The 15,229-nt window shown below is 38.9% G+C and overlaps 1 protein-coding gene across 3 annotated transcripts in view; it reads left to right on the top strand.

Annotated features, from left to right (window-relative positions):
- Nucleotides 1-15,229, top strand: part of RALGPS1 (Ral GEF with PH domain and SH3 binding motif 1) — a 107,886-nt gene that overhangs the window by 84,246 nt on the left and 8,411 nt on the right. For all 3 annotated transcript variants that reach the window (XM_010566911.1, XM_010566910.1, XM_010566912.1), the window contains exon 10: nt 90-157. In XM_010566911.1, coding sequence (XP_010565213.1) covers nt 90-157 — 68 coding nt within the window. The remainder of the gene's footprint in view (nt 1-89; nt 158-15,229) is intronic.

The following is a 15,229-nucleotide window of genomic DNA, read 5'->3' as shown; positions in this document are numbered from 1 at the left end:
CACTGCCAAAATAATTACTTTCTTCAGTTTCTTTCAACTTCTATTGAGAAATTTTTTTTGTTAATTTTTCTAAAAACTTGTTTTTCCAGATTATCATTAAGAATTGAGCCAGGTAACAGCTCTCCTCGACTGGTTTCCTCCAAAGAAGATCTTGCAGGTATAAGACTTCATTTGAAAATTTGAGTAAGGAAATAATTTTAATTACAGAAATATTCCACTGAAGTGTATGGGAAGTATGGGAAAACCCATTTTATATCAGAGGGGTTTTGGAGGAATTGATCAGTATATGGGCTTTTATTGCAATTACAGAATTACCTTGTAAGGGCTGTCAGAGAATTGATCCCTTTCCATGCACATGCCCAGTTTCAGAACATCCTTGGTCCAGAACACCACCTCTCTGATAGTTATAAAAGAACTGAATTTTATTGCAAATTTCTGCAGAGCCAGCTTGTACTTGGGTTAGCACTGTCCTTTGTCTTAAATAGTTTTCTTCCTCTATGGTAGTCACCCTTGGAGGTTCTTACAGTAACACATATCAAGATTGATTTCACATATATCAGCATTCATTTGACTAGGCAAAACAAATCCGTTGATCTTAAATGAATGAAAAAATCTGACTTCAGAAGTAAGACTTAATTTGCAGAGATTGTAGAGGAGCGATGTACTGTTATTTGACTTTCTGGGTAACAGGTTTACCTGGATGGCAAAGAGGAGCATTTTTAAGATGATTTGTTAGTAGGTTACACATTTTTAATACGTAGCATGAAACCTATTGGAGTTTCCTCTGCTGAGATTAAAAACCCAGCTAAAGCACATGTATTGGCTTTGTGTGGCAAGGTTTTGGTAGCGGGGAGGGAGTTACAGGGGTGGCTTCTGTAACAAGCTGCTGGAAGCTTCCTCTGTGTCCAACAAAGCAAATGCCAGCCGGCCAAGGCCGAGCCAATCAGCAATAGTGGTAGCGCCTCTGGGATAACATTTTTAAGAAGGAAAAAAAAGTTGCGGGACAGACAGAAACGGCAGCCAGAGAGAGGAGTGAAAACATGTAAGAGAAACAACCCTGCAGACCCCCAGGTCAGTGAAGAAGGAGGGGGAGCAGATGCTCCAGGTGCCGGAGCAGAGCTTCCCCTGCAGCCTGTGGGGAAGACCATGGTGAGGCAGGCTGGCCCCCTGCATTCCATGGAGGTCCATGGTGGAGCAGATCTCCACCTGCAGCCCATGGAGGACCCCATGCCAGAGCAGGTGGGTGCCCAAAGGAGGCTGTGACCCCATGGGAAGCCCACGCTGGAGCAGGCTCCTGGCAGGACCTGTGGATCTGTGGAGAGAGGACCCACGGAGCAGGTTTTCTGGCAGGACTTGTGACCCTGTGGGGGACCCACGCTGGAGCAGTTTGTGAAGAACTGCAGCCCATGGGAAGGGCCCACGTTGGAGAAGTTCGTGGAGAACTGTCTCCCGTGGGAGGGACCCCACACTGGAGCAGGGGAAGAGTGTGATGAGTCCTGCCCCTGAGGAGGATGAAGTGGCAGAAATAACGTGTGATGAACTGACCGTAAACCCCATTCCCCGTCCCCCTGCGCCACTGGGGGGGGGGTAGGTAGAGAATCCAGGAGTGAAGTTGTGCCCAGGAAGAAGGGAGGGGTGGAGGGAAGGTGTTCTGAGATTTGGGTTTATTTCTCATTACCCTCTGGTTGATTTGTAATAAATTGAGTTAATTTTCTCCAAGCTGAGTCTGTTTTGCCCGTGACAGTAATTGGTGAGTGATCTCTCCTGTCCTTATCTTGACCCACAAGCCCTTTATTATATTTTCTCTTCCCTGTCCAGCTGAGGAGCGGGGAGTGATAGAACGGCTTTGGTGGGCACCTGGCGTCCAGCCAGAGTCAACCCACCACAGCACAATATGTCTAAAATTAATCCCTGGAACTGACCAGTGCAAATTGCCAAGGTTGTCAGTATTGATAGCAAGTCTCCCACTAACCTTGTTACCATATCAGTCTACTGAGGGACCATGATTCCAGGTAGTATTGCTGTGAGCTTCTTTGTCCAGAAGCCAGACCTGGTAATTCAGAGGTATTATCAATAGCATGAGTCATCAATAGATTGCTGATGTCTACATAAACAATTGCAGTTCAAGGAATAACACAGAGTGTTTGTTAGCATTGGAACAGAAATTAGATTGTGTGGCTTTTTTACAAATGCTTGCATTTTCATTATTATTTAATATGTGAAGAAGGAAGAGCACTCCTTCAGTACAAATGAATCAATGCACTGAATAACATAGGAAATTCTCCTTTCAGGTTTCTATGTGAACTAACACATAAATTTGAGACAATTTCATTGTGTAAAGTGGGAGGACAAAAGATTTCTAATAGCTTTTAGCAACATATAAAAAGCTACAGTACCATCCATAAGTTGACCAAAACAAATCTGCTGTACCAACAGTTTGTTTCTTTGAACAGACTAAACAAACATCAGACTATGTGAAATGTGCTTCCTACTGTAGGAACCATTATGTCAAAAGCTGTTCTATTTTAATCTCTTAAACCTGAATGGCTAATTTTCTGTCTCGTTATGTTAAACCATGTGTGAATGTAAAAATCCCAAGGAGTCCAGACCATATCTGACATTTGGCATTCAAAATGTCTTTTCTTCTCACCAGATGAGAGACAAAATGAATGAAAGAGAGAAAGAAAAAGGAAGATGCTAAATATGTAAGGAGAAAAAATAAATAAGGGTGTTTTTCCTCTGCCTCCCAGCTCTTCATGTTGGCTGCTGTGAAACCCTTTCTAAGTGTCAAATGGCCAGTCATTTATAGGGAACCTCTTGTTTGTTTCAGGGTTGTGAATGCTCTTCCCAGAGTCAGATAAACATTTGACCTGGTGTTCAGTCCCTACAGTTCTAAGGAAAAAGGAATAAAATCTATAGAAATAATAATTTGGAAGAAAAAATTTCTTCAGGAAGGTGCTCCACCTCTCCCCCCTCAATGCTGAGAATTATTAATTGCTGTGTAAAATACAAGGAGGTAGTTCACAGGAGGAATTTTTTTTTCGTTTTGTAACTGGATAAATTCAAAAGGAGTTCTTAATTAACACTTTCTATGTACAGACATGTGTATTGGGTCTGGCTGGGATGGAGTTAACTTTTCCCATAGCAGCCCTCCTAGTGCTGTGCTTTGTACTTGAAGCTAGAAAGGCGTTGGTAAGGCACCAGTGTTCTGGCTACTGCTGAGCAGTGCTTACAGCATCAAGGCTGTCTAGCCAAACCCACCCCCCGCAAAAAGGCAGAGGGTGGGCAAGAGGTGCAGAGGGGACATAGCCAGGACAGCTGACCCAAGCTGACCAAAGAGATATTCTGGACCATATGACGTGCTCAGCAATAAAAGCTAAGAGAAAGGAGGAGCCGGGGGGCGGGAGCATTTGTTATTAAGGCGTTTGTCTTCTGAAGCAACTGCTCTGAGTGCTGGGGCCCTTCGTCCCAGGCAGTGGCTGGGCATTGCCTGCTGATAGGAAGTAGAGGATAAATTCTTATTTGTTTTCCTTTGCTTCTGCACACAGCCTTCACTTTTCTTTATTAAACTGCTTTTATCTCAACGCACAAGGGGTTTTTTTATCTTGTTTTCTCCCCTCCTGTCCTGCAGAGCAGGAGGAGTGATAGAGTGGCTCAGTGGGCACCTGGCAGCCAGTCAAGGTCAAGCCACTACATTATGTAATATTTGATTTTGCTTTTGTGAGGAATTGCTTATTCATACTTAAAACTAAGTTATTGCTTCTCATATGATTATATCTTACATATGTAAAGCAGACATGCGAGTGAACTTTTTTCTGGCTTTCACTTTGTATCACTCACATTTAAATGCTTTACACTAGGGTTTTGGTGTTAACATTTCATTAAGATGATTGTGGAAGTTCTAACTTTGGTCGTAGCAGCATAGTATGTGATCATCACCAGTACTCTGTAATTCTTAATCGAGGGCTTAGACTCTATTAGAGCTGTAATGGAAGGCAATTAAAAATACACTTCCAAAGTTGGAAACAAGAACTTTGAACTCTCCTGAGCCAGGCAAGTAATATGGCTTTATACTGCAGTGAGCTCAGCTGGAGTCCACAAATGTTGATCAGGACAATGTTCAGTTGTACCTACTCAATTTAATTATGCGATTGTATACTATCTGACAGTATTAGGAGAGGGTGAACTTTCCCTTCTGAATCTGCAGTGCCCCTATATTCTCTGTAAGGTTGCTTTATTCACAGTGAGAATTAATATGATGACTAGAAACCAAGTCTTGAGTCATTCCTATTACTCCATTCTTCTGTTAGTTTTTTCCTTTGAAAGCTCGACACGCTTGTGGACTGCTGTATTTCTTGCTCAGCTAGAGGGTTCTCACCTACTGCCAGTTAGACGATGAATGCCACCAGCATTTTGTAATACCCCCATGAATTTTTCAGTGACCTGCACCTATGTCACTGCAAAAATGCTACTAAAGGGAATCCAGTGTACTTTATTGGAAAAAAAAAATAAAATCATTCCTGCAGAAGGTTAGTTAAGTAAGTTAGCATGAATTCAAATTGAAATTTAACTAAGCATGAAGGCAATAATTTATCGTTTATTTCACAACATTAATAAATAGAAATATAGTCATATGTTAGTCTTGAATAATTCTGAGCTAAAATACCCAAATACCAGTAATGAGATATTTGACCATGGAGAATTAAAAATAGCACATTCAAAGGTATTTGAGTCAACTTCATATGGATTCAAATTATAGTTTGAAATTATTTCCACCTCAGTCATTGTGTGCCAGGAGTAAATCCTTTGCAGTCAGCAAGCTATAATGATAAGAGATGATCTCAAAATAGTTTAGGCAGTAGTTTAATGTTCCAGTCAATAGTTTTAAGGCATAGGAGTCTGAATGTAGTGATTTTAAGGTAAAATAAAGGTCCTTGGCCCATAAGGGCAGTCATCAGTTCAGTTATCCTGATAGTCAAAATGTTAAATAGTTACTAAGAGCAGTAAGTCTAAGGCGTGTGACATACTGCCCTCTTATAGGTTGCTGTGTGTTTCCAAATATGGAGAAAAAGCTCGGTATTGTGGTAATAATTCTAAAGTCTATAATGGACTTAAGTGCAGGGAATAGTGTCGTCTTCATGTCCTAAAGTATAATTACTTGGGTTGATGATGGAAATGGATTTTCCTTCCCAGTGCTGTGACTTTATCTTCTACCCAACTTCAGTTTTCTCGTTTTCAAAAGAAGATTAACAGTTTACTCTAGCCAGGGACATTGTGGGTTTCTTTTTTTCCCCTTAAAGTATCTTTATGAGTGTGAGGCTCAATAAAAACAGTTAAACCCTTCAATATTTCTGTTTGCAAAGTACTGGAGAAAACCATGTGTCCATTTTCCACTTCGGTTGCCAACTGGTTTTCCAGTAAATTCAAACAGGAGGCAGACATCTGATTAAAGTTAATGTCTCACAACAAGCTATGTTTTGTATATTAGTGGCTAAGATGGTCTCATTTAGTTACCAAATGCATATATAATTGTGAAGAGTGCTTTCACAGGAAGATTTCTTGCCTTCCATAATGCTGCAGAGTTCTTGTCTCTTGCAAGTCGCATTTAAAAAGGGGCTTTAAACAGTTTAATTGTATGCTTTCAGGAACTGTGTGATTCACACAACTTCCTTGGCAGCAACTTAAGTCTGTTCGTTCTGCCTTGCTATGGTTTGAGAGAGAGAATGTAGCTGGAGAGCTTATAGTATGCTAACTGTTCACAGTTTCCAGTTGAATTAGCTGCAAAAGACATCTGTGTTCCTGTAGTGTTGGCTAGGAGGTGCCCAGCATTTATGGTACAGCTATTAGACAGATTGTTTTGGAAGGTATAACTCAATACATTTTCCCAGAACAAAAGAAAAGATTTAATGTAATATATGGTAAATAAGTTAGCCGCCTAAGCAACTGAAGTTCCTTAGAATTTGCACACCAACTGTAGCTCAGTATAGAAAACTTTATGCATGTTTTTTATCATCTTAGTGTTGTTTTGAAGAGTTCAGGGTGCAGTGCTAATCAGAATATAGAAAATGGTTAATCCTTCTCTGACATGTACCATGTTTGTCCTGTCTTGGGAAACAATATAAAAAGATAAAATAATGTTAAAATAATTTCCATATCCAGAACATTATATCTAATACTAAGTGACTCAAAGACTGGTCTTCATGATTCTGTGATTTTTAAGCCCTTCATTAGAGTTAGCATTTAGAAGTCCTTTTTAGCAACAGCAGGGCCTCAGCTGTGGGCAGCCCTTATTCTGGGGGTTTAATTGTGCAATAGTAAAGGATGGACCCTCATCCCCTCTTTTTTTTTGGGGTTGTTTTTTTTTTTTCCAAGTAGGTCTTGGTATAATTCTTGAGAGGAGAATAAGTAGACCAGAGGGTTTATGTTACCACCCTACCAGGAATCTGGAGTAATTAATCTGAAACAGGTGTATTCTCTTTTTTGTTATTGGGGTGAAATTCGGCCCATAGTGCTGAGTCCATTCAGTTTTGTGAGCTGCTAAAGAACTTCTAATATTTATCTTAATTAATCAGAAGCAGTAGATTTATCAGATGTAAATTATGTGATATGTAGGAGTTAAAAATGTAGAAAATGTAGAACCAGAAGGAAGAAAGACTGGGATGTTTGCACATTTGTAACCCTCTGAAAGTAGGTATACTACACTAGTGACGTCTGTACAGCAGTCCCAGCATTTTAGAATAAAAAAAAACCCACACTGTCATTTTCCATGTAAACACTGAGTTTGACATTTAGTTTTGCCTTTTGTTTTACTGGTTGCTTTGGCAACTGATAAATAGTTTGTGCTAAGTGCTTTAGCAGCCAATCGTTCTGTGGAAATGAGGATTGTCTAATCCTCCTGCAAGTGCTTGGTTATTGCTTCATGTGCATAGTGTCTCCTTTTCTTATGCTATACTTAAGGTAGAAATGGAAGAACTTAAGTTTTCTTCACAAAAGTTTACAGACCACCCAGAAAACTTTGCTCTTCAGTTTCAAACTTACACTCATTTCCAATCTCTTCCTCTGTGATACTTTCCCTGCAAATTTTTGCAACTCATTTGACTATTTTTGAAAGAAATTAATGCCTGACAAATGTGTGGGATTCACATGTTGTTATCAACCACTAAATCCAGCCAGAGTTAGTGTGCTGTGGGTTTTTTCTTAACAGACCAAAGCTTCACAAAAATTGTAGAAGAATATTCTGTCAGAGCAAATATAGAGTTATCAGGGAGAGAATAGTCATGCTCAGTTTTTAACTTTTATCACTTCCTATTACTTCCTGTGACTCCCTTACCAAACAAGTCTCTTTAATGCCCTAGTTTACTGATGCTTATTTTAACTACTAAGCTGTTAGTCCCTAGGAATGTTAAGAACATGTAAAACAGCCAGAAGTCAAGGGGCTTTTCTGCTCTGGGTTGGGGTTTTTTTTGTCTCTTTCTTCAGAGCAGTCACCTGAAATAATTTCTGCAAAAAGAAAGTTATTTTTTGGATGGATTGGTTAGTGTATTTCGTTGAACCCAAACTTTGGAGTTTCCCTGCAGCTGTGCTCTCACAATGGTTATGTCTTCACTGCCAGTATGGATGTCATCCAAGCTCATGGGCTACCCTGCAGATCCAGCTGCAAAAAATTCAGCATTTTTGCTGACGTGTAAGTCAGGGTTTTGCACAGTCCGCTGGTGCAGTGTAAGTAACACAAATGCTGACAATTAGTGACTTCATAAAAGTAACACCTGAAATTGAAAGTGTCGCTTCTATTCAGGAAGCATTTGTAGGAAATACACTCAAGTGTGCTTACTGTGCAGTCAGAAGTACATTAGAAATGTGATTAGTTGTACTTGATCTTGATAGAGTGGCACAGAAAAAAGTGCCCCAGGTTTCTGGTGCACTTGTCTGGTTTGCTGTTGTCCTTGCTAACTGTATTAAGCTTGTCATCTTGCCTGTACTGTAATGTCATGTTTCACTACATTATTAACATATTTCTACAGTCCTACTCTTGGAGATACTGGATTAAGTACTAGTGGACAAACTCCTCTAGGGTCCATTTTGTACATTTTGACACTTAATATATTAACATAAACTAACACCCCTCTGTATCCACATCACTTACTTGGTCCTTTTCTGGCAATTACAGCAAAAAAAAGTAAGCCGGAATTGAATGGTCCAAGAAGATTGAACTACTTCCTCAGACACACACAAGTTTTTCATAACAGCAGTGGAGACAGGGTGAACAAAGCTGCCCCTGCCTAAGCTGTACTTGCCCATTAAGGGACATTACTATCCTGAGATAACAACCCAGCATGATTCACTGTTATACTTAAATATATGGGAAGAAAAAGTATAAGTTAATATGCTCATGTGATTGAAAGTTCTCTTTTTCATAATTGTTGATAGACATTACAGAAGATTGACATACATGTCAGTGTTTATTCCCTCACTGCAAACCATGCTTTTGGAATTAACCTTTAAATGAGTGGATTTTGTTCATGCAAATTTGAACATAAAGCAAAGACTACATCGAAGGAGGACCACACTGTGTATCTGTTCCAAGCATTCTTGGCACCAGTAGGTGGTAGCATTTGTAAAAAACAAAAAAAAAATCTGGGCCAGACTATTCTTGTTAGAGATTTGAGGAGATATATATAAGACAATAAGGGCTATGAGGAAACATCTTCTAATAAATTGCCTAATAATTGTATTCTGGAGTCCTGTAAACATAAAATAGGTTCTAAAAAATAGAACCTGGAAGTAAAGTGAAGCAAAAGAATACCATGTACTCCAGGTCTTTCTCAGTCTCTCATTTTTTGTTTGCTTAAGAAATTTGGGATGGAAGGTTACTTGCACAAAGCAAATCAGTTGAGTTTGAGGGAAGAAGAAAATGTCCATATCGTGAGTTTTTTGGATGACTAAATAAAGAAGTTGTTAGACTTCTTTAAGCTGTTTTCTGATTATTTAGGAAAGCAAACCTGCACATTTCACCTGAAAATCCACTGAAGGCTGTAATAAAGGAAGGATCATTGAGAAGTAGAAGGGAATCAAGAAAAAAGAACAAGCTGTAGCTGGATAAGTGGAAGATAGAAATGAAAGACACCGAGAATGATTTGAAGGAAAATGTAAAGATAGCAGGATGTTCTTTACATATATTGGAAGTAGAAGGCACTTGAGAAAATCGTGGTTCATTTGAACTGTCAGTGAAAGAAAAACACTTAGAGAAGGAAAGGACAGTGCAGCAAAGCCAGTTTATTTGCAGCAATTTTAAATGCAAAAAATGAAGAGAGAGTGAGGATTTGTGGAAGATTAAAAATATAAAGTCTGGAATGAAACAGTGAATTAATCTTTTTCTTCCTATGATATTTCTAGAATGAGAAATTCTTGATTGCCAAAGTAGACAGACTAATATTCTATAGCAATTATTGTCCTTAGGGTAAAAAAAAAAAATGCATTGCAGAATGAGGTTTCCAAATTACTTTTTATAAATGTATCTGTACCTTTTGCTGTTACGTAGAGTGGAGGTAGAGATTAGAATAGGACACTAATTACAGCAACAGAGATCATGTGGCAGAAATATAAAATCCTATTTATGTTCCCTTTACTCCCAGGGCATGGTATTAGAAATAGTTCATAGTCCTTTTGAAAAAAAGAGTACTTTCATTCAATAACCAAAATCATCTTCCTGACCTCTGCAGCAACAGGCCTTTGCATACTGTTTCCAAAGTCAGCAGGCAGACTTCAATTTGTCTGACCAATACACACCTTCCCCCCCCCTTTTGTGGGCTTTTGGAGGGGCTTAGGGGAGCACGAAGAGGTGCAGCCAATCTTGTTCTTAGTTTGCTCTTGTCTGAGAAGCATCTGTAACATATATGTCTCTTGCATGTTGTATGTATTAATAGGCTTTAGCTGAATTATAAAGCAATACTCTAAAGGTTAAAACTATGCTTTTGCAATAGCCATCATTCTAGATTTTTTTTTTTTTGTCATTCTTGGTTCTGCGCACAAAATTCTTCTTGAGTTCTTTACTGTGTGTTTTGTAAGTAGGTCTTTCTATTTGAAAGTTTTAATTATCACCCACTGACTTTGGTTACAATGGCAACAGTAAAAATTTACAGCGAAGATTTAACTAGAGAGTCTGTTGCTTGGAATGTCTTTATTAAGTTTTAGAAACAGAGCTGGTATGTATCAGTTTTACTTCTTAGCTGGTCACCAAGAAACGGCAAATAGTTGAGACTGGTTTACCTTCCTGAAAAGTCACTCCATTTTTCAGCATATAATATGCAACTCCTTTTCAGTTTTCTGTTTGGATGCCTAGTATTGGTTTAGTGATAGATTTTTAGTGGAGAAAAATTGTGAACTGTAACTCCTTCACCCTGTTGCTTTTTTTAAAAGCTCTGGAGACTGTAAATGTTCACATGTTCTACTGAAGGATTGCAAAAGTAACATTCATTTATAACATTTGAAGGATTATTCATGGAAAAATTATGCAAAGGAAAAAACAGTGAGATCCTTTGGGATATGTGTAAACTTTTCCAAATGTTCTTGCCACATATCTCTGAACAGCACTCAGCTCACTGATGAAGTTGTTTCACGTTCCCTAATGCAAACAAATTTTTAATAATGTTTTAATATTTTTATACTTTTTTTTTTGTGCATGTCAGCATAGTCTTGAAAATTGTGCTGAGAAATAATGAAAACCAAACTAACCCTTGTTCATGCCAGCTGACTGGAAAATCCTGCTAAGAGCGCTTTGTCTCCATGAAAGGCAAAATAACAGAATAGCAATCAGGGTAACAGTATGCACTAGGAGTGAAGCCAGGAGAGTAAAGAGGAGAGTTAGCAGTAGCAGATGACTTCACTTACTGGAAAAAAAGGGACAAAATAACTCAATCTCAAATGAATTTAAATATTGGAATTTTGTTATCAGTAGTATCAGGCATAGCTTCACCAGCTAATTGCTCAGCAGTATGGTATGTCCAGAAACATCCCTTGGTCTTTACAGTTTTCATCACTATCTCACCACTTTACCCTCTTTGGCATCCTTCTTTGCACAGGCTCTCTTGTCTCTTACCCCTTTACAGAAATGAGGTCATCTCCCCTGTGCCCCATAACTCATGCTGACACCCTCTGCACCCCAGACTTCTTGCTGAACTGAGTGTACCTTGCAGCACAGGTCCCATCTAATGAGAACGCTGAACTTCACAGTTCTTCCTCAGACATTTGACAGCAGAGCAGATGTAAAGACTTTGTAAAGGTTTCTAAGCTCAGCTTCTTTCTACCTTAGCACAGGGTTAACAGAGCCAAATTGTATATATTTCTTTCTCTTGCCTTGGAGACAAGGGAGATGCAGAACAACATAGAAAATGGCCACTCCAAACAGAGTGGTACCAGCACAGCTGATATTTCTGTCATCATCTTATCCCACAAAGCATTTTGTTCTCTGTCATCAGGATCTTCACTAAAGACACCTAACTAGGAATTAGAATAAGTCCTTTACCTCCTTTCATAGGACTGATGAAAGCAATTGTGATTGCCATGTATAGTAGCAAGAAAGCCAGGCTGGAACTGTTGGGTTAAGTTGTAAGACTCCTATAACTATTTCCACAAATTCTGTCCCCCTTGACACATCTCACCTTAGCCAGGCAGTATTTTAACCTGAACTGAAGTCTGATTCCATAATCTTATTTTCAATCTGAGATATGCAGTCCTTTTAGACACATTATATCATTTGTTTCAGGGCTTTTTTTAACAAACTTTTTCTGTTCTTAAGCTGTCCAGGTAATAAAAGCTTTTGCTAAAATCAAGTTACAATGATGAATCTTTAAATATTTTTGTGTTGTATTCATATTAGTGCAAATTTCATTTCATGCTTCCTAAATGGGGGTCTGTTTTCCAAAAAAAAGGGAGTGTAGAGTGAAAACTCTCAAAGAACTATTTTTGTTGATAGACAACATCTCTTATTTTTTGTAGGTTTTGATAGTGATAACATCTGAACCTATAAATACCAGCTGACTTTGATTTTGTAATCGCTTGATTGTGTCAGCACAAGACTTGTTATTTTGCTGTTCTTTCTCTAGATGAAGTTTTGGTGCAGTCTCCACGCTTTGTTTTGATGAACATTGTCTTAGGCTGTTCAGTTAATTTGATTCTTATTGCTTTCAGCTCTGTGACTCTGCACAGTGAGAAACTTAAACCTTTAAACTCATGTGTATTAGAAAATTTAACAGTCATTTTGACATGTGGCATAGTGTCTGTGTGAAAAAGCACTGCACCATACTGGTACTCCTTTAGGGCTGTGCCTTGAGATTGCTACTCTTTCGCAGGCTGTAGTTTCAACAGTTTGTTAAACATAATGCTTCAGTAGCTCTCAGTGAACTATAATGTCATCCACTTAAAAGAACTTAATGTAAATCAGGATTTAGAACTGATACCAGAGAGAAAGCTGAATGACACAACAGGAAGCAATAGAAAACTGAACCAATCCTGGCAGCCAAATTAAGGGACGAGTAGTGACTTAATGCATTGCAAGCTGTGATGGTAACCTCAGAGTGGCCACATTAACACTGAAGTTTATGCTGAGTTTCAGACTAGATTCTTGCTGATACATGCTCATCATTTTCAGGAAAATTCTTTAGCTGCCACTATCTTCATACTGGGTCTCAGTTCCAATATATTTTAAGCTTCTTATCAGGTAGTAAACACCTCAGTAGTCCTAAGTATTTTACTGTTCACAAGTTGAAAAATATCTGATGGAAAGGCCCTACAAACAAAGCATGTAGAGAAAACTCCTTTTTGTGAACTTAGTTCATCAGAAGGGCTGAAGGTTTTCAAATAAAAGAACTTGTAATCATTTCTGAAACTTCTGAATGCATTTGGCTTGTCTCTGCGTAAATTTTAAGAATTTGTAATGAAAACTTGTGGTAAAATACTTTAGTGAAATACATGTGCTTGCTAGTAATGCAACAGACAAGATTTTCAGACCTAATAGTGAAATGTGAATTCAAACAGTTTTTACACTAAACTAGTCACCACCTAATTGTGCTCGGATTCATACTTTTTATATTCTAGCTTGTGCTTAGCCTCCACAGCAGAAGAGGAAAGTGAACCTTATTGTCTTTAGGGAAGAAGCTTCTAATGTTGTCTTACAGCCCAAATGCAACAAAATTTTGATTGAAAATGCAGCAGAACATTGTACTCAGCCCTCTTCCAACCTCCCAGGCGTATGGTTCTGGTTGAATCTCTGGATCAAGTAATGATGGAAAGTGCATTTTTTTAAAACTGCATGTGGCCTTTAAACATAAGACCTTCTCTAAAGCCACATACACCAGTGACTTATGCTACAGGTGTCATGTTTCACAAATTCTCAATTGTGTGATGCTAGCAAAGACAGGCAGGCAAAAGTGTTGTCCTATATAAGATGGTATATAGGAATAAAGTAGAAAACAGGATTACAAACTGTTTTCTCTTTTTGTTCTCCCACTAAATTGATGATCTGATGAACAGTATTACTGAAGGTTCCTCTAATGAACTTGTTTCCCCTCTCAGTTATTGCTAGAAGCAGTTTCCTCTTTCTGCTTGTCTTGAGGCTGCTTTCATTGTTAATTAAACAGCACAGTGACTGCTAGGGAAAAACTTTGCAATTCTTTATAGTAAGTTCATAGTGAAATTCCTGGGTCTGGGCTGTGGGGAAATAAAAACACAAGTAATTTGGAATTAATTCCTATATTTCATACAACTTGATATAAGTCTATATTGCAGAGTGGGTATGGACAGTAAAGCAACTTGCATCTGTTTGTATTATTTTTTGCCTCTTACTAGGACAAACTCATTACTGGTTCTCCTGTTTCTTCTTGTGTCTCATGAATCCTCAGTTCAAGGCAGAAGAAACTGATGAATAACTTCTGTGCTTGAGGAGAGATGGAGTAGCCTATATAACAGATAGAATCATAGAATATCTCAAGTTGGAAGGGACCCATAAGGATCATCGAGTCCAACACCCTGCTCCTCGCAGGACTACATAAAACTAAATTATATTACTAACAGCATTGTCCAGACACTCGTACTCTGACAGGCTTGGTACCGTGACCACTTCCCTGGGGAGCCTGTTCCAGTGACCGACCACCCCCTCAGAATGATTTCTGTTACGAGTGTACCTTCACATCCTGTTGTCAAACTGTGCCCTGGAATGTTGGGGTTTTGTTTGGGGTTTTTTTCTGTTTCTGTATACCACTAATTTGAGGCCAGACACTTTTGTAAGGATTCTGATGATAGTTGTGTGTCGTTTTTCACATCACAAAGTTTCTGTCTCTGTCGACCTCTTAACAGGTGGTTTTAGGTTAGAGGCCAGAAGCTGGCTAAGGTAAGGTTGCTGGAGCCTCCAAGACATGGTTCCTGTAGTGTAAGGGAAAGTCTGTTTCGCTGCTACCTGAGCTGTACAAATTCTGGAGATAGATATGGAGCAGATGGCCACTTCCATGACCACTATTCCTGCTTCAGTCACAAGCACCAATGCCACAACTAAATGTTTAAAAGTAGAATCTCAGCTGGTTTTTGTGAAGCCAAGAATAGCCTTGCATTCACTGAGGATGATGATAGGCCATGTTGTTCTCCACTGTATTACAAAGTTCACTGCCAGCCTTTTGGGAACAGTATCAAGCAACTGGAACAAGAACAGCTTGTCCATGTTTTCCGTGAGGCCTCATAAAATCTGTAAAGTGAGATGAAGAATAATTGCAGTGAGACATCTCTAGAGCTCATAGATGATTGAGAAGTAATGCATCTGTCTGGCCATTAGATACTTGAAAAGCCCTTGTTTTCTCTTACGTGCTCAAGCTGTGAGTCAGTGTGAGCAGATTGTTTACAGTTTATTCACAACATGGAGTTGTGAACAAAATTCAAAACATGTGTGAGCATTCCTGCTCACACCCGAAGTACAAACTGATTTTATGGCTCTGCATATTACACTTTGGCACATCCAGCTGTTGTAAAGGTGCCAAGACTTTTTGTAGGAGTTCATTGTTAAAAGTATGTGCAAAGCTGTTTTAAAAATTACTTCCAGACAGTTTGAGAATACAGAGATGAATTCGTAGCAGAAATGGATGGTGTAACCCTAATGCGCAAGAAACAACTCTCCAGAAATGGTGCCTTTTGGTTATCTGTAACAATTCATTTCAATCAGTGGCTAAACACACCAGCCTGTGAAATT

Source organism: Haliaeetus leucocephalus, unplaced genomic scaffold, assembly GCF_000737465.1.
Source record: "Haliaeetus leucocephalus isolate CR32 unplaced genomic scaffold, Haliaeetus_leucocephalus-4.0 Scaffold219, whole genome shotgun sequence".
NCBI classification, from domain to species: domain Eukaryota; kingdom Metazoa; phylum Chordata; class Aves; order Accipitriformes; family Accipitridae; genus Haliaeetus; species Haliaeetus leucocephalus.
The sequence above is the reverse complement of the archived record's forward strand: the minus strand, read 5'-3'. Positions and strand labels throughout refer to the sequence as shown.